Source organism: Scyliorhinus torazame, chromosome 4, assembly GCF_047496885.1.
Source record: "Scyliorhinus torazame isolate Kashiwa2021f chromosome 4, sScyTor2.1, whole genome shotgun sequence".
Classification (NCBI taxonomy): domain Eukaryota; kingdom Metazoa; phylum Chordata; class Chondrichthyes; order Carcharhiniformes; family Scyliorhinidae; genus Scyliorhinus; species Scyliorhinus torazame.
Window position 1 is genome coordinate 107,681,265 of NC_092710.1, and position 25,938 is coordinate 107,707,202.

The 25,938-nt window shown below is 45.3% G+C and overlaps 1 protein-coding gene across 1 annotated transcript in view; it reads left to right on the top strand.

The window, feature by feature from the left end:
- The window catches only part of col21a1 (collagen, type XXI, alpha 1), a 485,509-nt gene that overhangs the window by 270,852 nt on the left and 188,719 nt on the right, over nucleotides 1–25,938 (top strand). Inside the window, exons 13-18 of the mRNA XM_072498439.1 lie at nucleotides 2,956–3,009; nucleotides 3,101–3,154; nucleotides 23,767–23,820; nucleotides 25,027–25,080; nucleotides 25,196–25,249; nucleotides 25,344–25,397. Of these exons, the coding sequence (XP_072354540.1) occupies nucleotides 2,956–3,009; nucleotides 3,101–3,154; nucleotides 23,767–23,820; nucleotides 25,027–25,080; nucleotides 25,196–25,249; nucleotides 25,344–25,397 (324 nt within the window). The remainder of the gene's footprint in view (nucleotides 1–2,955; nucleotides 3,010–3,100; nucleotides 3,155–23,766; nucleotides 23,821–25,026; nucleotides 25,081–25,195; nucleotides 25,250–25,343; nucleotides 25,398–25,938) is intronic.

Consider the following 25,938-nt stretch of genomic DNA (forward strand, 5'->3'; position numbering starts at 1 on the left):
AGGAATAACAGGAATGCGGAATATTTGGCTAATGGTAAAGTTCTTGGAAGTGTGGATGAGCAGAGGGATCTAGGTGTCCATGTACATAGATCCCTGAAAGTTGCCACCCAGGTTGATAGGGTTATGAAGAAGGCCTATGGAGTGTTGGCCTTTATTGGTAGAGGGATTGAGTTCCGGAGTCAGGAGGTCATGTTGCAGCTGTACAAAACTCTGGTACGGCCGCATTTGGAGTATTGCGTACAGTTCTGGTCACCGCATTATAGGAAGGACGTGGAAGCTTTGGAGCGGGTGCAGAGGAGATTTACCAGGATGTTGCCTGGTATGGAGGGAAAATCTTATGAGGAAAGGCTGATGGACTTGAGGTTGTTTTCGTTAGAGAGAAGAAGGTTAAGAGGAGACTTAATAGAGGCATACAAAATGATCAGGGGGTTAGATAGGGTGGACAGTGAGAGCCTTCTCCCGCGGATGGAAATGGCTAGCACGAGGGGACATAGCCTTAAACTGAGGGGTAATAGATATAGGACAGACGTCAGAGGTAGGTTCTTTACGTAAAGAGTGGTGAGGCCGTGGAATGCCCTACCTGCAACAGTAGTGAACTCGCCAACATTGAGGGCATTTAAACGTTTATTGGATAAGCATATGGATGATAATGGCATAGTGTAGGTTAGATGACATTTGTTTTTTGACTTCCCATGTCGGTGCAACATCGTGGGCCGAAGGGCCTGTACTGCGCTGTATCGTTCTATGTTCTATGTTCTATGTCAGCATGGTGCGTACCCCCATGTCCAACCAGGTCTAACGGGCTACATGCGAGCTCTGTCCCCGCATGACCCACCCCCATCTCTGCACCCGTCCCTGATGTCAGGTGTACCATCGGATGACGCTGCCCTTGCCAGAGGTACACTCCACGGCCTGCCCAGCGCCCCCATTGAGTGGGCCGCGTTGGGTGGTGGCATTGTGGGGTGTGGCTTATGGCAGAGGGTGGGGTTCGGGGATGGGAGGGGGTGGTGGCATCCTTACGGTCGGTGTCACTTTGCAGAACCAGGGGCCAAGGTGCGTGGTCAGTGAGGTGCGCAGCTAGATGCGGCATTGGCGGTCTGTGACTGGACATGGGGGATCCTCCCAGCCCTCGGTCCGTTCCCCATCACCCCCCTCCCCCCCGAAACCCCAGCCAGCCAGGCCAGTGTCCGGCTCACCAGCCCATAGTCGTACCTGTCTGTGTCCTACCTCCTCTCTCTTCCTCATCAACCACGATGCCAGTTTCATGATTTTTAAAAGCCGTGAGCCATACCATCAAGAACTTGGCCCGTCGGACGCAGAGAATCGCGGGGGGCCCAAAGAATACTGGGTTGGGCCCAGTAATGATATGCAAAAGGTGTTTATTGTGCATGTGTTCCGGACCGCATTGACGCCGCTGTCAAGGCAATGGAGAATCGCGATTTGATGTCAAATCGGCGCCCGCTGTGTTTTCGGCGTTGGAACCAATTTGCCGTCCAATCGCATTTCCCAATATCGGCATCAGCCAATCGCATTTCCCAATATCGGCATCATCCCGCCCAACATTTACACATTTATTTAGTACAAACATAATTAAACATCATACGGAGCCTATGGATAGGCTGTTAATTCACAGCGTACAACACAATTATATGATAGTGGATTGATGCCAGAGGAGTCAGAATGGGAATGTTGTATTAGCCACAGAATTGAATTTTTTTTAAAGTATTGTTGTCTCTTTGTATCCACTTTCATAACATCAGCTGATTGTTCTGTGATTAATTATCCATAGAGACTCCATTGGCCCTCAATTTCACCATTGCTACCATCACTCTGTCTTTTGCATGCAGGCTGAATAAATGAAAGACAAAACCTACCTTTCATGATGTCCAAAATTGCTTTACAGCCAGTTAAGTACTTTTGAGTTGTAGTCCCATGGGGCTGAGATTATTGACCTCCAACAATTAAAACCTACCTTGCTTTGTACTAGGCATGACTGCAACCAGTTGTGAGTTTCCCCCCAATTTCCATTGACTCCAATTTTGCTCATGTTTCTTGATGCCACGCTTGGTCAAATGCTATCTTGATGACAAGGTAAGTCACTCTCACCTCACCTCTGGAATTCAGATCTTATGCCCATCTTTGAACCAAGGTGGCAATAAGGTTTAGAACTGAGTGACCCCAGCAAAAAACAAGCTGAGAGGACAGCACGGTGGCGCAGTGGGTTAGCCCTGATGCCTCACAGCGCCGAGGTCCCAGGTTCGATCCCGGCTCTGGGTCACTGTCCGTGTGGAGTTTGCACATTCTCCCTGTGTTTGCGTGGGTTTCGCCCCCAGAACCCAAAGATGTGCAGGCTAGGTGGATTGGCCACACTAAATTGCCCCTTAATTGGAAAAAGAAAATGAATTGTACACTAAATCTATTTAAAAAAACAACCTGAGTATCGTTGAGATTATTGCTGATTAAGTGCCACTTAATAGCACTGTCGACATCACCTCCCATCGCTTTGCTGCTGATTGAGATTGGACTGATGGGACAGTAATTGACTGGATTGGATTAGTCCTGTTCTTTTTGTGGACAGGACTTAGACAATTTTCCATATTGTCCGGTATTTGCCAATGTTGCAGTTGTACTGGCACAGCTTCAGGATTTTCCTCTCTCCAACTTTTTTAAATTGGCTTTTGCAGCTAGGTAATGTTGGAGGGTGGCAGAGAGGGAGCTACTCCACAGGGGCAGCATGTGGCTGCTTCATCACCCAGGCCAGCAGGGAGGGCCTCAGAAGCAACAGTGAATTGTGCAAAACTCCAGTGTGTCACCTAATGTTGTACTTTTTTCCTAGCTCGTTGAATCTGTCTCAAGTCTAAACTATATTGTGCTTATTGCATTTAAGTAAAATGGAATATATAGATTCTGCTGAATTTTCAATACTATGTTAAAAGTGTTGATAATATTTTACAGGGAACTCGAGGATTGCCTGGAAGCCCAGGCATACCAGGACTCCAAGGCATTCAGGTTAGAATTATTCTTTCGTGAATAATATTGCACAGTTGACATTCACTTTGCAATTGTTTTCTTTGCTAATATTCATGATTATCTCTTATAGGGGTTGCGTGGATTTCATGGATACAAGGGCGAGCAAGGGAGGCCTGGTGTTCCGGTAGGAATCAGTGTATTACATTTGAACTAATTTTCTCTTAAACAACAAAACAAATGTAAAGAATAATTGTGTGCATGCATAAAGTAGATATTGACATTGTCTGATGATAGAAGCTTGAACACTGGAAGTAAAAATCAGGAGAGGCATAAAACAAGCCGCCAATTCACCATCACCCATTTTACATTACTGTACAAAGTCAAGATATACCTCATCCTGTTTTCCAATTATTTATTGAAAGTTATGATGTGGAGATGCCGGCGTTGGACTGAGGTGAGCACAGTAAGAAGTCTTACAACACCAGGTTAAAGTCCAACAGGTCTGTTTCAAATCACTAGCTTTCGGAGCACTGTTCCTTCCTCAGGTGAATGAAGAGGTATGTTCCAGAAACATATATATAGACAAAGTCAAAGATGCAAGACAATGCTTTGAATGCGAGCATTTGCAGGTAATTAAGTCTTTACAGATCCAGAGAGAGGGGTAATCCCAGGTTAAAGAGGTATGAATTGTCTCAAACCAGGACAGTTGGTAGGATTTTCGCAAGCCCAGGCCAGATGGTGGGGGGGTGAATGTAATGCAACATAAATCCAAGGTCCCGGTTGAGGCCGTACTCATGTGTGCGGAACTTGGCTATAAATTTCTTTTCAGAAACTTATAGCCAAGTGCCGAACAGAAACTTATAGCCAAGTTCCGCACACATGAGTACCACCTCAACCGGGACTTGTCTTGCATCTTTGACTTTGTCTCTATATATGTTTCTGGAACATACCTCTTCATTCACCTGAGGAAGGAGCAGTGCTCCGAAAGCTAGTGATTTGAAACAACATGTTGCACTTTAACTTGGTGTCCTTCCCATCTTCAGGTTCTGTTTTGCCTGGTCCAGCGCAGGATTGTTTCCCTGTCTTTGTACCGGTGCAGTTTGGTTATAACTGCCCTCGGGTGTTCCCCCGCCCTGGGTTTCGGGCGCAGCGACCGGTGCGCTCTGTCCATTTCTGGTGGGTTGGTGAAAGTTTCCCTCCCCACTAAGTTGCCCAGCATCTCAGCCACGTAGGCCGTGGTAGGCCCACTATCCTGACATTTTGTCTTCTCGAGCAGTTTTTCTGGTCGACAACTATCTCAGGAGGAGGAAGAGGAGGAGGAAAGGAAGCAACATCCAGAAGACCCTTGCTCCAGACAGGCTGTACCCGAGCACATCATCAGATTCCAGTTCCCCTGAATGAAACATCAGATGGGCAGTACAGTAGCACAAGTGGCTAGCACTGTGGCTTCACAGCGCCAGGGTCCCAGGTTCGATTCCCCGCTGGGTCACTGTGCGGAGTCTGCACGTTCTCCCCATGTCTGCGTGGGTTTCCTCCGGGTGCTCCGGTTTCCTCCCACAGTCCAAAGACGGGCAGGTTAGGTGGATTGGCCATGATAAATTGCCCTTAGTGACCAAAAAGGTCAGGAGGGGTTATTGGGTTACGGGGATAGGGTGGAAGTGAGGGCTTAAATGGGTCGGTGCAGACTCGAGGGGCCGAATGGCCTCCTTCTACACTATATGTTCCTTATTCTATGTTCTATCCCCATTGTACAACACTTCCTCACATTGCCCTCTCACAGAACCTGAGCATATCCTCTTAACCATAATCCTGAAAAATATAGCACCATGGAACAGCCATTTCATACCAACTTTATCCAAAAATATATCCAAAATTCTATACAATACTTGACTAATCACCACTGTGAAATCCTTTGGTGCCTTTGTTTGGCCGAGTGCCCCAATGCAGTTAAATCAAGGACTGCAACATGGCTGGTGGAAGGCTGCTCCCCTCCAGTGGATGAGACTGAAGATGACCTTTCAGAATACCTTTGGACATCTCTGGACCTTAAAGGCCTGGTTGTGGACTGCCTGGTATGGGCAGCAGCAATCTGAGCTAGGTGATGGGCAATAGAGGGCGGAGTGGGAGTGGTAGCACCATGAATGATGACAACCTCCAACATCAGGCGCCTGCTGAACGTGATAATGACCCCCTCCGGGGAGAGAACACCAGAGGTGATCGTCTCCCTAGACGCAGAAAAGGCCTTCGACAGAGTCAAATGGAAATACCTCCTCGAGGTACTGGAGCGGTTTGGGCTTGGAACAGGATTTACCTCCTTGGTAAAACTCCTATTCAACGCTCCCATGGCGAGCGTATGGACCAACAACACCAACTCCCGATACTTCGGGGCACCAGACAAGGATTCCCACCGTCCCCGCTGCTGTTCGCCCTAGTGATCGAGCCACTAGCAATTGCGCTCAGAGAGGCAAAAAGCTGGAGGGGATCCGAAGGGGCGGCAGAGAGCACAGTCTCACTCTATGCAGATGACCTGCACATCTACATCTCAGACCCACAAAACAGCATGGACGGAATCATCGCACTCCTGAAAGAGTTTGGCGCTTTCTCGGGCTACAAACTCAACATGAGCAAAAGCGAGATCTTCCCGGTTACACCCACAAGTAGGTGGGGCAGCACTAACGGGACTGCTGTTTAAACAAGCCCAACTCAAATTCCGCTACCTGGGGATCCAAATAGCCCACGACTGGAAAGGGATCCACAAATGGAACCTCACCAGTCTGACAGAGGAAGTAAAAAAGGATCTGCAAAGATGGAGCACACTCCCACTCTCCCTCGCGGGGAGAGTCCAGATGATCAAAATTAACGTGCTGCCCAGGTACCTCTTCCTATTCAGATCCATCCCAAGCTACATCCCTAAGGCCTTTTTCAAAGCACTAGACAAACTAATCATGGCGTTCGTATGGGGTGGGGGGGGGAAGGGGGGGGAAGAATGCTAGGATCACAAAGAAGGTCTTACAAAAAACAAAATCAAGAGGAGGGCTTGCCCTCCCAAACCTATAATTCTACCACTGGGCGGCGACGGCCGAGCGAATAAGGGGATGGATCAAGGAGCCAGAAGCCGAGTGGGTGCGTGCGGAAGAGGCTTCCTGCAAGAGGACCTCCCTCCGGGCCCTCGCCATGGCGGCACTCCCATCCCCACCCAAAAAATACTCCAGCTGCCCGGTGGTAATAGCCACCCTGCAGTCCTGGAACCAGCACCGGCAGCAATTTGGCCTGACCAAAATGTCGGACAAAGCTCCCATCTGTAACAACCATAGGGTCACACCAGCACTGACCGACGCCATCTTCAAAAGGTGGAGACAGGACGAGGGGACACTGACAGTCAGGGACCTATACACCAACGGCAGGGTGGCAACACTGGACGAACTGACGGAGAAATTCCAGCTGGCCAGGGGGAATGAGCTAAGGTACCTGCAGCTCAGAAACTTCCTACGAAAGGAGACAAGGACTTACCCACAACCGCCATGACAGACATTACTGGAAGAGTTACTGGACGCAAGCATATTAGAGCGAGGAAACTGTAGTGACATGTACAACCAACTGGTTGAAGGGACCGTACTGGACGCAACAAGAATGAAATGGAAGGAGGGTCTGGGGATCGAGATAGGGTGGGGACTCTGGAGCGAAGCACTGCATAGGGTCAACTCTACCTCCACCTGCACAAGGCTCAGCCTGACGCAACTAAAAGTGGTACATAGAGCCCACTTAACAAGAACTCATATGAGTAGGTGCTTCCCGGGGGTGGAGGATAGATGTGAACGGTGCCAAGGAGCCCCGGCCAACCACGCCCACATGTTCTGGCCTTGCCCCAAACTTGTGGAGTACTGGACTGCCTTCTTTGAGGCACTGTCCAAAGTGGTGGGCGTGAGGGTGGAGCCAAGCCCGAAAGTGGCGGTCTTCGGGGTTTCAGACCAGCCAGATCTATTCCTGGGGAGGAGGGCGGACGCCCTTGCCTTTGCCTCCCTGATCGCCCGCCGTAGCATCCTGTTCGGCTGGCGGTCAGCAGCACCATCCAAAGCTGCAGACTGGGAAACGTTAACCAACCTAACATCCACAGGAACAGAGAAAAAGGAGAATACGGGTGGAGGACGGGAGGGCCGGCTGAAGCGGCAGCGTGCATGAGAAGACAACGGCGGCGAAATCCGACCGGGATAAGCGAGGGGCAACACCGGCACCAGACCCATTCGGGGATTGCCCTCCGGAAGTGCCTCGCTGGCACAAACGGATGCCTACTTACATATAATATATATCATATCCTGTGTACATAACGGCAAAATATACTCTGTTCAAAAATCCAATAAAAAACATTTATTAAAAAAAATTAATATGTTATCATCAGTACATTTACATGTGATATCATTAGTCTGTGAGTCTAACAGTATTCATTTTTTTCTTTAATATTCATCATCCATCACTTTGTTGTGAAAGTCTCTGGTTTTCGAGAGTGCGTGACGACCTCCTCTTAAAACCAACCCGTCCTCTGTCTGTACATTGTAGGAAAGAGGTGTTACTTCTTCAAGTACAATGGCTTTTCTCGACCAATTGTAGGAAAGAGGTGTTACTTCTTCAAGTACAATGGCTTTTCTCGACCAATTGCCTGAATCTTCTACTCTGACAATGTCATCACTACTCCGAGGTGGTAACATCCCAGACACTCTATCATAGAACTGCTTTTGTTTTGCTTTAATGTTTTGCATTTCCTACAGTACCACTGCATTCTCATCCTTCTTTTCCAAGTATGGAAGTGTGGTACGCACCCTTCTATTCAGGAGTAACTCTGCTGGCGATCTACCATGTGACAATGGTGATGGTCTGTAACTAAATAGTGTGAGATATGGATCAGATTGGCTGCTCATTGCCTTCTTCAACAATTGTTTGACAATATGTACACCTATTTCGGCTTTGCCATTGGCTTGTGGGTAAAACGGACTTAACCTGACCTGATTGAAATCACACGTGACTGTGAAGTATTGCCACTCTTTATAGCTAAAACAAAGACCTTTGCCGCTCATGATAACTTGAGGAATTCTGGGCGGGATTCAGGGCAGCCGCAGACTGAATCCGCAGCCGCCACACCGAGTTCCCGACGGGTGGGACCTTGAGAGACCCACGCCATCGGGAACTCAGCCAGTTGCTCTTGGAGAATCGGCGCGAGGGCCTCTGTCTATGGCCCCCTACCCACGCCACATAGACCACGCGCGCGATTCGCGGACTCCCTGGTGAATCGCTGGAGCGGCGTCACCGGATTTCGGTGTCGATGCCCACCCTCCGCCCCCCACACCGATCGCAATTTCGGCTCAGAGAATCCCCCCCACCGTGTCTAGGAAAAAATTACATTTTAATCTTTTTTAATCTTTATTTTTGTCACAAGTGGGCTTACATTACAAACAACAAAGAACAAAGAAATGTACAGCACAGGAACAGGCCCTTCGGCCCTCCAAGCCCGCGCCGACCATACTGCCCGACTAAACTACAATCTTCTACACTTCCTGGGTCCGTATCCTTCTATTCCCATCCTATTCATATATTTGTCAAGATGCCCCTTAAATGTCCCTATCGTCCCTGCTTCCACTACCTCCTCCGGTAGCGAGTTCCAGGCACCCACTACCCTCTGCGTAAAAAACTTGCCTCGTACATCTACTCTAAACCTTGCCCCTCTCACCTTAAACCTATGCCCCCTAGTAATTGACCCCTCTACCCTGGGGAAAAGCCTCTGACTATCCACTCTGTCTATGCCCCTCATAATTTTGTAGACCTCTATCAGGTCGCCCCTCAACCTCCTTCGTTCCAGAGAGAACAAACCGAGTTTATTCAATCGCTCCTCATAGCTTATGCCCTCCATACCAGGCAACATTCTGGTAAATCTCTTCTGCACCCTCTCTAAAGCCTCCACATCCTTCTGGTAGTGTGGCGACCAGAATTGAACACTATACTCCAAGTGTGGCCTAACTAAGGTCCTATACAGCTGCAACATGACTTGCCAATTCTTATACTCAATGCCCCGTCCAATGAAGGCAAGCATGCCGTATGCCTTCTTGACTACCTTCTCCACCTGTGTTGCCCCTTTCAATGACCTGTGGACCTGTACTCCTAGATCTCTTTGACTTTCAATACTCTTGAGGGTTCTACCATTTACTGTATATTCCCTACCTGCATTAGCCCTTCCAAAATGCATTACCTCACATTTGTCCGGATTAAACTCCATCTGCCATCTCTCCGCCCAAGTCTCCAGACAATCTAAATCCTGCTGTATCCTCAGACAGTCCTCATCGCTATCCGCAATTCCACCAACCTTTGTGTCGTCTGCAAACTTACTAATCAGACCAGTTACATTTTCCTCCAAATCATTTATATATACTACAAACAGCAAAGGTCCCAGCACTGATCCCTGTGGAACACCACTGGTCACAGCCCTCCAATTAGAAAAGCATCCCTCCATTGCTACCCTCTGCCTTCTATGGCCTAGCCAGTTCTGAATCCACCTTGCCAGCTCACCCCTGATCCCGTGTGACTTCACCTTTTGTACTAGTCTACCATGAGGGACCTTGTCAAAGGCCTTACTGAAGTCCATGTAGACAACATCCACTGCCCTACCTGCATCAATCATCTTAGTGACCTCCTCGAAAAACTCTATCAAGTTAGTGAGACACGACCTCCCCTTCACAAAACCGTGCTGCCTCTCACTAATACGTCCATTTGCTTCCAAATGGGAGTAGATCCTGTCTCGAAGAATTCTCTCCAGTAATTTCCCTACCACTGAAGTAAGGCTCACCGGCCTGTAGTTCCCGGGATTATCCTTGCTACCCTTCTTAAACAGAGGAACAACATTGGCTATTCTCCAGTCCTCCGGGACATCCCCTGAAGACAGCGAGGATCCAAAGATTTCTGTCAAGGCCTCAGCAATTTCCTCTCCAGCCTCCTTCAGTATTCTGGGGTAGATCCCATCAGGCCCTGGGGACTTATCTACCTTAATATTTTTTAAGACACCCAACACCTCGTCTTTTTGGATCACAATGTGACCCAGGCTATCTACACCCCCTTCTCCAGACTCAACATCTACCAATTCCTTCTCTTTGGTGAATACTGATGCAAAGTATTCATTTAGTACCTCGCCCATTTCCTCTGGCTCCACACATAGATTCCCTTGCCTATCCTTCAGTGGGCCAACCCTTTCCCTGGCTACCCTCTTGCTTTTTATGTATGTGTAAAAAGCCTTGGGATTTTCCTTAACCCTATTTGCCAATGACTTTTCATGACCCCTTCTAGCCCTCCTGACTCCTTGCTTAAGTTCCTTCCTACTTTCCTTATATGCCACACAGGCTTCGTCTGTTCCCAGCCTTTTAGCCCTGACAAATGCCTCCTTTTTCTTTTTGACGAGGCCTACAATATCACTCGTCATCCAAGGTTCCCGAAAATTGCCGTATTTATCTTTCTTCCTCACAGGAACATGCCTGTCCTGTATTCCCTTCAACTGACACTTGAAAGCCTCCCACATGTCAGATGTTGATTTGCCCTCAAACATCCGCCCCCAATCTATGTTCTTCAGTTCCCGCCTAATATTGTTATAATTAGCCTTCCCCCAATTTAGCACATTCATCCTCGGACCACTCTTATCCTTGTCCACCAGTACTTTAAAACTTACTGAATTGTGGTCACTGTTACCGAAATGCTCCCCTACTGAAACATCTACCACCTGACCGGGCTCATTCCCCAATACCAGGTCCAGTACCGCCCCTTCCCTAGTTGGACTGTCTACATATTGTTTAACATGGCAATGAAGTTAGTGTGAAAATCCCCTAGTCACCACACTCCGGCACCTGTTCGGGTACACAGAGAGAATTCCGAATATCCAATTCACCTAAAAAGCATGTCTTTCAGGACTTGTGGGTGGAAATCTGAGCACCTGAAGGAAACTTAAGAGGATACATGAAAGACAACAGCTGACCATTCTGTCAATATCCTGGTTTATACCTGGCCAGTAAACAGAGACACGAGCTCTCTGTTTACACTTCTCAATCCCAAGATATCCTTCATGTACCCTCTTAAGTACATCCTTGTAAAGAGATTGAGGTATAACTATAATGTTCAAATGAAGTACCACTCCATTAATGATACTGAGTTCAGATTTTATGTTGTAGAACTCCATACATTGACCTCTGGGCCAGTGTGAGTTGATTTTCCTCATCACCTCGTGAAGAGTTTGATCCTTACTGATCTCTTCTTAGATCTCACGTAGTTTCACGTAGATACTGGTAGCAGTGTGGATACAAGATTGACCTGCAGATCTACATCTTCAGCAATTGCACTACTAATATTTTGTATCGGCGCTCTCGATAATGCAACTGCTTAGAATTGCCTGGCGTATGGATGAGATTGAAGTCATAGCATTGTAACTTCATCATCAACTTCTGAATGCGCGGAGACATTTGATTGAGATTCTTCTTGATGATGAAATCCAAAGGACGATGATCTGTCTCAACCGTGAAAGCTGGAAGCTGATACACGTAGCCATGGAATTTCTCCAAGCCTACAATAAACCGAGGCATTCTTTCTCGATTTGAGCATACCTCTGCTCTGTTGTTGTCATGGATCATGATGCATACGCGACTGGTTTCCAATCATCATGCTTGATTTGCAGAAGAACTGCTTCTAGACCATCTTTGGGTGCGTCTGCTTTGATGGGTCAAAAAATGTGAGGACTGGCATGGTGGTTAGTGAAGTCTTGAGCCTCTTCCACTCTTGCTCATGTTGCTCAGTCCAAATGAAATCCGTTGTCTTGTGCAGGAGATCACATAGATGTGTTGTTTTTGCTAACAGGTTTGGAATGTATTTCCCTATAAAATTGATCATACCCATCACTCTTAAGATAATTTTCTTGTTGTGTGGTTTTGGCATGTTGGGAATTGCTTGGATTTCGTCCTTGTCAGGTTCAATGCCATGCAATGAGAGCTTGTCACCTATAAATGTGACTTCAGTTACTCCAAATTGGCACTTTTGCTTGTTGAGCTTCAGCCCATTTCTCCTGACCTTGTTAGAACTTTAAGCAACCTCGTATTGTGCTCTTCTATGGTTGAGCCCCAAATGATATCATCTATGTACACACGTACACCTTCGATGCCTTCAATTATGTGCTCCATGGCTTCTGATGCCAAAATTATGCCAAACGGCATTCTCAGAAAACAATACCATCCCAAATAGCATATTAAAAGTGCAGTACTTTGTACTTTGTTCCTCTAGCTTTAGATGCCTTGAGATGCGTGAAGTTTTGTAAAGAATTGTGCACTCGCCAACTCAGATGTGATTTCCTCACGCTTTGGGTATTTGGTAGTGTTTTCTTTTGATAGTCTCGTTAAGATCTTTGGGATCCATACAGATGCGAATATCGCCATTCTTTTTCTTTACACATACCATGGAATCGGTAGGTTCTTCTATCTTTCTGATTACTTTTAATTTTGTTATTCTGTCTAGCTCCTTTTTGAGGCCATCCCGAAGAGATGCAGGTGTGCCTATTGGTGCATGTGTCACAGGTTTTGCATCCTTTTTGAGTTGTATCTCATTGGTGAATGGTAGTGCACCAAAACCGGTGAACACATCGCTGAATTTGCTGATAATATTCTCAGAATCATTGGAGCGTTGATCCAATCATTTGTGGATGCTATATACCAACTGCACTAGACCTAATTCTCCGCCGGGCGAATCACCTAATAATGAATCCAAGCCCTCTGATACAATACAGAATGGGACAGAATAAATTATGTTCTTCACCACCACACTCTGGTCACAAGCACCGTAACATTTAATGGTTGAACCATTGTAATCTCTCAGCGATATTTTGTGATTTCTTCTAATCAGCTGAATGTTTAGATTTTTTAAATCAGTCATGCTGATTAAATTGACTTTGGCACCAGTGTCTAACTTCAATTGGACCGCTGTACAGTTCACTTCAAGTGGTAGCAGGCATTTGTCCTCATCAACTGCATTTATTTTAAAAGGAGTATCAGCTTGCATTATCTTAAGTGCTGGAGATTTTTTTGATGTCTCCAAAAAATTATTCTTCACTGTTGTTACTCCAACAAACACAGTGCTGACTGATCTGGGGTTGAGCTTAGAGTAACAATTCTGAGCAAAATGATTTTTTTTCCTTTACATCTGGAACAAAACTTACCCAGTGCTGGACACTGCCTTAATTTGTGCCTTTGACCACATCTTTTAGACAGAAATACATCGTCCTGATCTTTAACTTGTTTGTTGGTGAGGAGCTGCAGAAACGTTCCCGCCTTTTTTCGGACGTTTCCCGGCTTTTAGGAAAAAGGGTGGAGTGCTTTCCTCCAAGAAGATGTCGCCATTACTGAGAAACATTTTAGAATGCTGTGCTGCTAGCTCGTGAGCCTGACAAATCTTGTTTGTTCCAAGGACAGCTCCGATTCCCTCAGCAACCGTTCCCTTAGCTTATTTTCATTCACATGAAACGCAATTTGGTCCCAAAACATGGAAAATCACATCGCATCACATGTTTTAGCTTTTAACTTTAAATCAGTGATCAAATGTCCTATGACTCTTCTGTCTTCTGTGAACGTGATCTAAACACATAGCGTTCATAAATTTTACTCTTTCTGTGGGTGCAATGTTCATCAAATCTTCGTTAAAATTTTTACTATCTTCATCATTTGCAAATTTAAACGTATTAAACACAGCAATTGCTATGGACCGTGCCACTGTTAGGAGCTATCTTCTGCGAATCTAGTTGATCTCCTAAATTTACTGCAGTAAGAAACAGGTTAAATTGCTGTTTAAACACACACCAGTTGCTGTCCACATTACCATGAAATTTGAGACTCATTGGTGGCTTCAAAGACTCCATGTTGTTAATTCCGGCAGTCTGCAAAATCTTCAAATCTATGTGGGCCTCATGGCAGGCTTGTTTTTTCTCAGTGTTTAATGCCATCCAGACCTGGTACCATGTAATGTTCTTGGCGGATGGTATGATTTATATTACAAGCTATAAATGATTTCTTGACATTAACTATGGGTCAACTATATACAAAACAACAGGTGAATAACAGTATGAACATTTACAAACCACTGTCTCTCTCCCAGCTTCCTAGTCAAACTGAGGTCACCTGACTCTAACATTCACTTATATGCTAATGAGACTCTGAGTGGTCAGTCTGTGAATCACAACACAACCATCATTGGTCTCTACAAGGACTCTGCAATAATCACCTCAAATCCATACCATTGTGGACAGATTCATCAGTGACAGACAGATTGATAAGGACAGGGTCAAGTCAGTTATTCATCCATGTTGAATTGCTCACCACTTGTTGCACAGAAAAACACATAGAAAATAGAAACAGGAGAAGGCCATTTGGCCCTTCGAGTCTGATCTGCCATCCATTATGATGATGGCTGATCATCAAGTTCAATACCCTGATCCTGCCTTCTCCCACCCCCATATCCCTTAAGCCCCAAGAGCTATATCTCATTTCTTCTTAAAATTACACAACATTTTGGCTTCCACCACTCTCTGGGTGAAGAAATTTCTCTTCACCTCAGCCAAAACGTTGACCCCTAGTTCTGGACTCCCCCGCCATCATAGAATCATAGAATTTACAGTGCAGAAGGAGGCCATTCGGCCCATCGAGTCTGCACCGGCCCTTGGAAAGAGCACCCTACTTCAGACCCACATCACCACCTAAACCTGTTATCCCAGTAACCCAGTAACCCCACCCCACCATTTTTGAACACTAAGGGCAATTTAGCATGGCCTATCCACCCAACCTGCACATCTTTGGACTGTGGGAGGAAACCCGGGAACATTCTTTCTGAATCTACCCTGTCTAATCTTGTTAGAATTTTAAAAGTTTCTACGAGATTCCCTTGCAAACTCAATCAGGTAGCTATATCCTTCAGGGCTCTGCCAGCTTGGTCAGTGGGATACTACAGTGATGGACATTGAATTCTCACCGTCAGAATACATTCCATTTCCTTACAAACCTCCATGTGGCATTCATGTTCATAGAAAAATACTGATCCATCAGCTGAGGGTGGGTGGTTAAGCGTTAATGAATAGGTTGTTTCTTTGCTCCTGGGATCTGGAGTCTGGAATCAATGTTGAGGCATGGCATCAGTTATCTGCAGTTCACCAATAACATTGCAATGAGATCCGAGGCCCAATTTAAGCTAAGTCTCGAGTTTCCTAATTTGAGTGCTTGCTGGAAGTGTGGCATCAATTAAAACAGCCCTGATGAATCTGTATCCTCTTAAGCAATGTTACAGAAAATTTGCTCATGTGTTAAATGTTTTCCAAATAATATTCTGTTTCAAGCTCTTTTTTTCTTTGAGGGCCACGAAGAATCCAGCACACGTTTGTAGAGTCAAACAGAAAGTAACTTTATTTACAACAATATGTACACAGCAGCAGCAGTAGTTCACTACTGCATCCTTCTCTAGCCGGTACCACACTGGCCAGCTCTATTTATACAGTTGCAACTACTAGTGAGTGCCCCCTCTTTGGGGAAGCTCATACTCCCCAAGAATCATGGGATAACCATAAGTTGATGAACCCAAAATACATCATGAGGTAACCAATTGTTGGACCCTAAAATACATCATGGGGTAACCAATACACATGGGGTAATCATGAGTTGATCAATCCTAAAATACATCATGGGATAACCAATTGTCCCCAGACAATAGGTTTCGGGCAGGTTATAACATACTTTTTCAAGCCGGTTTTATTTTCTAAGGTTTTTCCTAATTCAATCTCTTTATTGTTCTACATTCAATATTTGGACTGTGGTTTAGCCAAACAGGTGTTGGCTTTATTATTTCAGGAATCATTAATGTGGAACTGGAGAAGTGAAAATGTAAAAAGAACATACAACATATAATGACTTATCACTGCACAGAATTATTGAAAAATGCATGCAATTGCTAAATTGTACAGTAAATGTTTCACATTTTACAGTAACAATTATCATACTTTGTTGAACTTTGTTCACTGTAATTGAATTCACGACTTTTCAATGTAACTTTCATACCACAGGACAAGAAACATTCAGTTACATTTTCAGCAGACATGTTAGTTTTCCTTACTGAAGCTTTGGAAAGAAATTCTTTGAATTACTCTCCAATTTACATTTCAATATTGATGGAAATGGCTTCCTTTTCTAGTGCACATTTTAATTATGTTTGAATCAGTTGAGTACAAATGTCATTCTAATTCAAGCTCGTAGGCCATAATGTTGTTCCTGTTCGGTGGATGCCCTGCATCACTTCCTTGAGGAAAGGCTAATGCAATTAACTGCCTACTAGGCACTAACTAGTCAACGTCAAGCCTCCCTTGGGATTTAGGATCCTGTGCATGGAAATTCCGTCTGCCAAGAGCTGCTGGCCAATCAGGCCTGCAGCTCTCCATATCCATCAAGACCACTGGGACAAGTGGCTGCTGCTGCTAAATCTCCCAAGGACATCCCTGGGATTGTCACTGTATCCAAGGGCACAGGTGAGTGGGGATAGGCTAGGGGCACAAGGTGGGGGTCGTTTGAGAGGGTGGGGAAAGTAGATCTGAAGCCCCGCCCCACTTCCCAATCAGACACTGAGTGCCTGTGAATGAGGAACTCCCCCAGATAGGGGCTTGGTGAATCTCTTTTCATTCTTTCATGGGCTGTGGACATCACTGGCAAGTCCAGCAGTAGTTGCCTGTCACTAATTGCCCTTAAGAAGGTGGCTGTGAGCACCAGGTTTACTGCGCGGCCTTTGGGAAGCAAAGGAAAGCTTGTGACTCTGTTTTCCTGTTAGTTGGCTAATCTTCTTTACATTCTAATATACCATCCCCAACACTGAGCTCTTAACTTATGCAATAACCTATTATATGGCACCTTATTAAATACATTTTGGAAATCCAGATATATAAGATTTACTTGTTCCGCTTTATCCACCCTGTTAGTGATAGCCTCAAATAACTCTTTAAAACGAAATTGTCAAACATGATTTTCCTTTCACAAAACAATATTGACTTTACCTGCCACCTTTTCTTACCAATAGAGTTCAGCATTTTCTCAATGACAGATGTTAGCCTAATTGGCCTATAGTTTCACGCTTTCAGTTTCTCACCTTCCCTGAATAGTGGTGTTAAATCTGCTTTTTCCAATATGCTATGACATGGCACAGTGGTGATGCACTGCTCCCTCACAGCGCCAGGGACCCGGCTTCCATTCCGGACATTCAATGAGCCAAATGGCCTCCTTTTTGCACAGTAGGGATTCTATGGATTCTAAGATTTTTCCAGAATTTTGGAAGATTATAACCGATGTATTTTCCAACTCTGCAGCCACTTCCTTTAAGATCCTAAGATGCATGCCATCAAGTCGAGGGCACTTGTCAGCCTTTATTTCAATTTGTTTTTCTTTAGTGATCTTGACTGTTTTAAGTTCCTCCCTCCCTCCTCCTTGTCTCTAGTTTCTCTACTATTTTTTGAGTGCTTTCTGTGTCTTCTACTGTGAAGACTGATACAATTCATTTGTTCAACGTCTCTGCTATTTCCTTTTTTCCCATTATTAATTCCTCAGACTCACTCTCTAAGAGACCAGTGATAGCCTATGTGTGCATAACATTCAGTTAATAGTTGAGATAATTTGTTTAATAATGTTGGTTGAGACTTAAATATGGGCCAAGATACGAGGACGAACTCATCTTCTTCTCTTCAAAATAGAGTTGTGTGATCTTTCACATCCACCTGCTAGAATAAACAAAACCTTCAGTTTAATGTCTCATCCACCCATAGTTCTGTCAGCAACTAGCATTCTTCTGACTCAAAGACAATAATGTTATCCACTGAGCGACAGCAAATCTCCAGTTAGCAGGATGGTGTCTGTGAGGCTTGCAAGCCATCTTTAAATTGTGGATACCCAATAAAGGGGCAAATACAACTGTCCTACCAAAAACTTCCAGGACAGAGCCCTGCTCTTGGTTCAATGCTGAAGGTCACTTTAACTTCCTTTGACTGAGAGCAGCCTCTAGAGGCTCAATTGCCTACTCCTGCTCTTAGTTATTTCTTCTGTTCTAAGAAAGAACTTTTCTGTCTAAATCCAAAGAGGCCTAATTCTGCTCCTATATCTTAATGTCTTATGCTGTTTGGCATGCAAGTTGTCTTGTCGTGTTATAACTTCATCAGATTGACACCTCATTTTTAGGTATGCCTGGTGCTGCTCCTGACATGCCCTCCTGCATTCTTCATTGGACCAGATTTGATCCCCCAGCTTGCTGGTAACAGTAGAGTGGGGAATATGCCAGGCCATGAGGTCACAGATTGTGGCTGAGTACAGTTCTGCTAGTGCCGATATCTCACAGTACCTCATGGATGCCCAGTCTTGAGTTGCTAAATCTGTTTGAAATCTATCTTATTTAGTACGATGGCAGTGCCACGTATCACAATGAAGGCTATCCTCAATGTGAAGACAAGACTTCATCTCCACAAGGACTGTGCAATGGTCACTCCTACCGATACTATCAGTGCATTTACAGCAGGGAGCTGGTGAGGATGAGATCAAGTACGTTTTCCCTCTTGTTGGTCCCCTCACAATCTTGCAGCTATGTTCTTTAGGACTCAAACTGCTCAGTCAGTAGTGGTATTACCGAGGCACTCTCAGTGATGGACATCGAAGCCCTCCACCCAAAGTACATTCTGCACCCTTGCCATCCTCGGTGCTTTCTTCAAGTTGTGTTCAACATGGAGGAGTAAGGAGTAGATTCACCAGCTGAGGGAGGTGGCGGCGGTAGGTGGTTATCAGCAGATTTCCTTGCCCATGTTTGACATAATGCCATGAGACCATGTTATCCAAAATCAATGTTGAGTACTCCCAGGGCAACTCCCTCCCAAGTCAATATCTCTGTGCCATCACCTCTGCTGGGTCTCTCCTGCTGGTGGGATAGGATAGACCCAGGAATGGAGGTGGTGGTGTCTGGGACATACAAGTACGATTCTTTCAGTATGACTATGTCAGGCTGTTGCTTGATTAGTCTGTGAGACAGAACTCCCACTTGTGGTACAAGGCACCAGATGTTAGTAAGGAGGACTTTGCCAGGATTGACAGGGCTGGGTTTAGCATTGTCAATCTGTTCCAGTACAGCCACAACAGCTTGCCTCTTCCTGACCATATGGAAAATTGCGCAGGTATGTCATACGTCCTGTTTACAAAGAGCAGGACAAATCCAATGTGAGCAATTACTGTCCCAATCTATTCTCGATCAGCAGCAAAGTGATGGAAGATGTTGTCAACAGTGCTATGAAGTTGCCTTTACAAAGCAATGGTCTCCTCATTGATCCTCAGTTTGGGTCATTCAGCTTCAACTCTCATACAGGCTTGCTTCAAATATGGAAAAAAGAATTGAAGTCAAGAGATGAGGTAAAAGTGACTGCCTTGACATCAAGTGACATCATGAGTATTGAACCTCATGGAGAGCCATATGTGCATGCAGGGAATGCACATGTCATGCCACACTATGGTGGTGAGTGGTGACTGGTCAGTGGCGCTGATAGCACAGGTATGCCTGGAGGGATAATGCAATCATTCCATTATTCTATGCCATATCCTAACACGTTTCCAGCACTTCCAGTAGTGCTAGCACTTCCAGTAGTGCTATGTAGGGGGAGGACATACTCCCGCTAGGGTACAGTACTTTTGACCCTTTTCACCCAGTTTCTAGAGGTATTTTTGTTTAAAAACCCACTTGATTAATGAAATAATGTGCCCACATAAGGGAAATGCCCAGAAGGACCAGAGCAAAGAGAATTAAAAACAGAAGTTCATTGACAGAATAGGAGGCTTCTCAAGGCTCATCGGTGGAGAAAATGGCAGAGATGGCTTCTGTGACTCTGGTCACTCCACTAATGGCCGAGATGCTTACCGGCACCGTACGCCGGAAATTGAGAAGCAATGGCAAGTTGTGTCAGGGGATCTCTGCAAATCAATGGAAGGCAGCCTTGCTCCCATTCAATTGGCGTTGAAGAAGACCAATAAGAAGGTAAAAGCGCATGGCACTGCGATACAAGGCATGGAGGTGACTCTCTTGAGGCATAGTGACCAGATTGCCTCTCTGGAAGCGGAGATGTCTCTATGGCTGATGCAAATATATTTCCACATAAATTTCTCCTAAGTTCTCCATTCACAATGTGACAATTTTAAAACTGTGTAAATTATATTGAATTAATCTATTATTGTACAATAAATTAGGAAATAATTCAGTCTGCTTGGGTGATTTAATGGAAAAGAGTTTCTGTTCCAGTGGAAATAGTTTAATTATCTGAATTCTCACCGTATAAATTTTGCTACTAGGCTTTTTATTAAAGCCTGTTTAAAATATACAGAACCAGTGTCTACAACCTCAATCATATTGAAAATAATTGTATTATGTGTTCTAAAATAATGTCCTGAACTGAATGGACAATTTTAAGGTGAATGACTGAGAATGAATTCATGATATAATCAAGAAACTGCTCTGATTGTAACTATAATAGCCATTTTATACTAAAATGAACTCATATTCATGTTTTTCCATCTTTAAATGCTGCTGCATAAATGAAATAGGTTTGTTAAGGAATATGTTGTGAAGAAATTAGATTGGGAGTACCAAGCATCTAAGGCTGGATTTTCCCCTTTGTGGCGGGAATCACAAGTCAGGCCATTTCCCGATGTTGTGATCCTGCCTCGGGAGCAGCCATACCCACCCAAGTTGGCATCACCTCCTCCCACAGCAGGCCCGATACGGGAACACAGGCAGGCAGATGCTGAGGGGTCAGGTTATAAAGCCTGTATTTGTTCACAGGGACATCAACCCAGTTCTTGAATAGGAGGGCAGCACGGTGGCATAGTGGGTTAGCACTGCTGCCTCACGGCGCCGAGGTCCCAGGTTCGATCCCGGCTCTGGGTCACTGTCCGTGTGGAGTTTGCACATTTCTCCCCGTGTTTGCGTGGGTTTCACCCCCACAACCCAAAGATGTGCAGGCTAGGTGGATTGGCTACGCTAAATTGTCCTTTAATTGGAAAAAATGAATTGGGTACTCTAAATTTATAAAAATAAAGAATAGGAGTGTTAGGCATTCTTGCCCTCACCTCACACCCACCCCCGCTCCTGCCTTGCCACTATTTCCCCTCAATATCCCATGCCCTTTTCATACCCCCAAACTCCTTCCATACCCCTCCTTTTCTCCATACACTTTACATACCTCCATTCCCCCTCTATGCCCACCCACCCAATGTACAATATGGGGAGAAGTCATGATCTCTGGAATAACAGAGGCAGTCTTTAAAATTTACATGAAACAGTCAAAATAAATAAACTTACATTGAAAATTCTCTTCCAAAAACCTAATCCTCTCATGAACTCATAAAACTGTCAATAAAACAGTCATTCAAACTTCACTTGAAAATGTTAATTGTCTTATAAAACTGTCAAATGATTCAAATCGTCATTCAAAAACATAATCCCATTAGCTGCTCATAAAGCAGTCAATCAAATCAAAGCTCATAGTCCTCTCGACAACTGTGTCAACAAGCCCTGTTGATCTGAGTCCATTAGTGATGTGTTCAGCCAAACGTCCATAATAGGATTCCATTACATCTGAATACAAGCCTTTGAAGTTGTGGAACAGATAACCACCCATTGCATTGCTTCAAAAAGCTAAACAGGTGGCTGGACTGTGAATCAATGTAAACACTAAAGCATATCAACCAAATGATGGACAAGATCTTGGGCGGGATTTGCTGATCCTGAGGCTAAGTGTTGATGCCGTCGTAAACACCGTCGTGTTTCACGACGGCGTCAACATGGCCTCAGGAACAGCAATTCTGACCCCTACAGGGGGCCAGCACGGCACTGGAGCGACCCAAGCCGCTCCAGCTGTCGAACCCGGCATCAGATGGGCGCCGCGGGTCTGCGCATATGCAGTGGGACCGGCACCAACGCGCACATGCGCAGTGGGACCGGCGCGATTGTCGCGCATGCGCGGTGGCTCCCTTCTCCGCGCCGGCCCCGACGCAACATGGCGCAGGCTACAGGGGCCAGCGTGGAACAAAAGAGGCCCCCAGCCCAAGTGGCCGGCCCGCCAATCGGTAGACCCCGATCTCGGGCCAGGCCACAGCGGAGGCCTTCCCTGGGTTCGGAGCCCCCCCCACCAGGCTGGCGCCGGATGCAACCACACCGAGGTCCGCCGGGTAAGATCAGGTGTGAACGGCGCCGGCAGGGTTCAGCTTTTTTTGCGTGGCCACTCGGCCCATCCCAGGCCGAGAATCGCCGGGTTGTGATCCATAGAGCAGCCCTCAACCAGCGCCGCGCTGACCGCACCGGCGCCAATGGCAGAGAATCGGTGGACCGGCATCGGGGCGGTGTGGCACAATTCGCGCTCGTCCCGGCGATTCTTTGCCTTGGACCCGGGTTGAGAGAATCCCGCCCCTTATCTCAATACTGTTGAATGTAGAAGAGAACTTTATCCAATAAAGTATGCTGATGTACCTGAGCACTTTCACAAAACTATTCAATTTAATGATACTTTTTGAGAACAAACCTCTATCATCAATCATTGCAGTAAATACATAGGGCGGGATTCGCCTTTCAGAGGACTAAGTCCGCGCATGCACCAAAGGGCTGGCATGATCCCGCGCATGCACGGAACTGCCGGCGTGTTTTGGCGAATGCGCGGGTGTTCTCTTTTTGGGGCCAGCACGGAAGGAAGGAGTGCCCCCATGGCACAGGCCCACCCGCAGATCGGTGGGCCCCGATCGCGGGCCAGGCCACCGTGGGGGCCACCCCGAGGACCGCCCCTGCCGAATTATCTGCCAGGTCTCGCCGTGTGGGACCATGTCTAACCCACGCCGGCGGGACTGGCCAAAAACGGACGGCCGCTCGGCCCATCAGGGCCGGAGAATTGCCGGGGGCCGCTGCCAACGACACCCGACCGGCGTGGTGTGAACCCCGGCCCCCGCCCCAAAAACCTGCGCCGGAGAATACGGCAGTCGGCGTCGGGGCGACGGGATTCACGCCGCCCCCCCCCCCCCCCCCCGGCCGGGTCGGAGAATCCCCGGGGGGGGGTCGAAGAATCCCGCTGATAAATTATTGTACAGCATCTAATTAAGACATATGGGGCTGAATTCTCTGCCGTCGGGATTCTCTGTTTTGCTACCAGCCTGGGGGTTTCCCGATTGCGTGGGGCTGCCCCACAATGAGAAACCTCATTGACCAGCTGGCGAAACAGAGAATCCGTGCTGCGGGACGGAGAAACCCACACATGAACTTGCCAGGAACTTTTAAACTGACCTGTAAAAAGGTACCCAACTCCAGAACAGGCTTCCCCATGGTTCACAAACTCTCGACCCTGAAATGGTTCACACAGGCATCATCAAACCACCTACTTGACTGAAAATTTCAAAAAGAGAATACAAAATTGTGGTAAGCTGAAACAGGGCTCTCCTGATGTCCAATGCACCACATGTCTGGCACTGGTCAAAATGGTGATTGGTGGAAATTAGGCTATTTCACTTTCATTCTCCCACATCAAGACAACAAAATCTGGACCCTAATGTAAATTATTTCTAGCATTGTATGCATTGTTTTGTGTGAAATGGACAAAAAAACTGAATTAATCTGTAATCATACTGTAAATTAGTAACTAATTCAGTTTGACTGATTTAATTAAAAGGAGCGAGTTTAATTTGTAAAATCATCTTTTAATTGTGCCAGGGTGAAAGAGGAGTTCCAGGATTTCAAGGACTACCTGGTCCACAAGGCTCTATGGTAGGTAATGGAGAACATTTCTTAATCCTTTTATGTTGCAACATAATATGTTTATATTTAAATTTTACAAAATGTTACATTGAACAATAAAAACATAAACAAACATATAAAACTTCTCTTGCCTCTTATGTTTGGTCTGATTAAAGCTAAACTAAAATTATTGGCTTCATAAATTTGTGTTTAGTCTGATAATGAAATACTTTCTGACATGACGTTTAAAAATAGGAATAGAAGTAAGCCAAATAGTAACTTGAGCCTGATCGATCCAGCCTTGTATATATTCAATGACTGATCCACAGTTCTGTGGGCTAGAGAATTCCATGAATTGGCATCTCACCCATGAGGACTCATGCTTTCAGATCAAATAACAGTTCAAGATGATCTTGGTTCACCAGTTACAACCCCCACCTCCCCTACTGGCCTGCCAATGCCCCTCCACCTTGAACATCATTTGGAGGAAAGTCCAATCCCAAGAGTGTCTCAGTAATAGGTCATTTAAACCTTTCAAACCTGTACCACCATTCATTGAGATCAAGGCTGATCTGTAATCTAACTCTATAGACCCACCCTTACCCTAGATCTCTTTTTTTTGCCTTTTATTCATTCTTGGAATTTGGGAATTGCTGGCAAGTTCAGCATTTATTGTCCATCCCTAATTACCTTGAGAAGCTGGTGGTGAGTTGCCTTCTTGAACCACTCCTGTCTATATCATATATGTATGCCCGCAGTGCTGTTTGGGAAGGAGTTCAAGGTTTTTGATCCAGGAACAGAGAAAGAATCAGGATGCCAGATGTTGGAGAGGAACTTACAGGTGCTGTCCCCATGTGCCTACTGTGTTTGTCCTTCTGGCTGGTTGAGTTCAAGCGAGTTTCAAGGGGTTGTCAAAAGAGCTTTGGTGAGTTGCTCCAGTGTACTTTGTATATGGTATACACCCTTTGTGTGTAGAAGTGTTTCCTAATTACATTGCAGAGAGATCTGGGTCCAACCTCTAGTCCATGCCCACTAAAGCAGACAGAAGTAAAGTATTTCTCTGTCTAGAAGCTTTGGACAAAGAAATACATACACAGCAGACCTAAAGAAGCCTATTTAATAATGCTCTACAAAGTGACAAGCCCTGTTGAGTGATCTCATTTTTACTGCTGAGGGCTTATTTTATGATGAGACACATTTCTTGTTTGAATAGTATGCATTTTATTTGAATTTCAGGGTTCTAAAGGTTTCAAAGGGGAACAAGGCTTACATGGTTTTGAAGGTAAAAAGGTAGATGTGAAATCATTCAAAAACTTTATAAGTAAAAATAACTTTCAATCTATTTCTTTAAATATAGAAAATTAAATATTTAAAAACTGATTCTAATTCAATTTTTTTGTGTCAGGGTGTAAAAGGTGACAGAGGTTCGCATGGTTATCCTGGATTACGTGGACCTCCTGTAAGTTTAAATGAACTAACATTTGATGTTGAAATTTCTAATCATAAAGAGTTCAAAATAAAAATTTGCAATAACTTTTTTTTTTAAATCATAGGGACATCAAGGTGAAAATGGAAAAAATGGCTTACCTGGAATTCCTGGCATAAAGGTCTGTGAAGTTTGTACTTGTTTTCTATCCCTATACTGCAATTGAATATTGCTGAAAAGAGAGAATGTTGCAAAAGCTTTTCAGCTTGCAATCATCAGCACAAATACAAGAATACCAAATTTCAAACAATCACAACAATTTATACCACAGGATAAAAGGTGCTGATTGATTGGCAAGTCAACCCTGATTGGCTGGGGTGTTGCAATGGAGAAAGTAGCGGCAAACTATAGAGCCCCATGCTTCCAGGTAATTCAAAAAATGGCACAAGGCTTGGACATATTCTTTTTGTTTGCAGAGAATAGTTCCCCGTCTAATAATTTATGTCACTTCTAGTAAGTGTAAAAGTGCCACATTATAAGTGCAGCTGATTATTGTAAATTGATTATTAGTGTACCTATTAGCACACTCAGCAAAAAGCTGCTCAATCACAGAATGACATCTAACAGCGGACATTTTGTTTGGGATTTTGGGAGTACAGGATGGTTGACTATGATTTGCACTCTGAATTACAAACAGCTGGAAGAACCAACAGCAGTAAAAT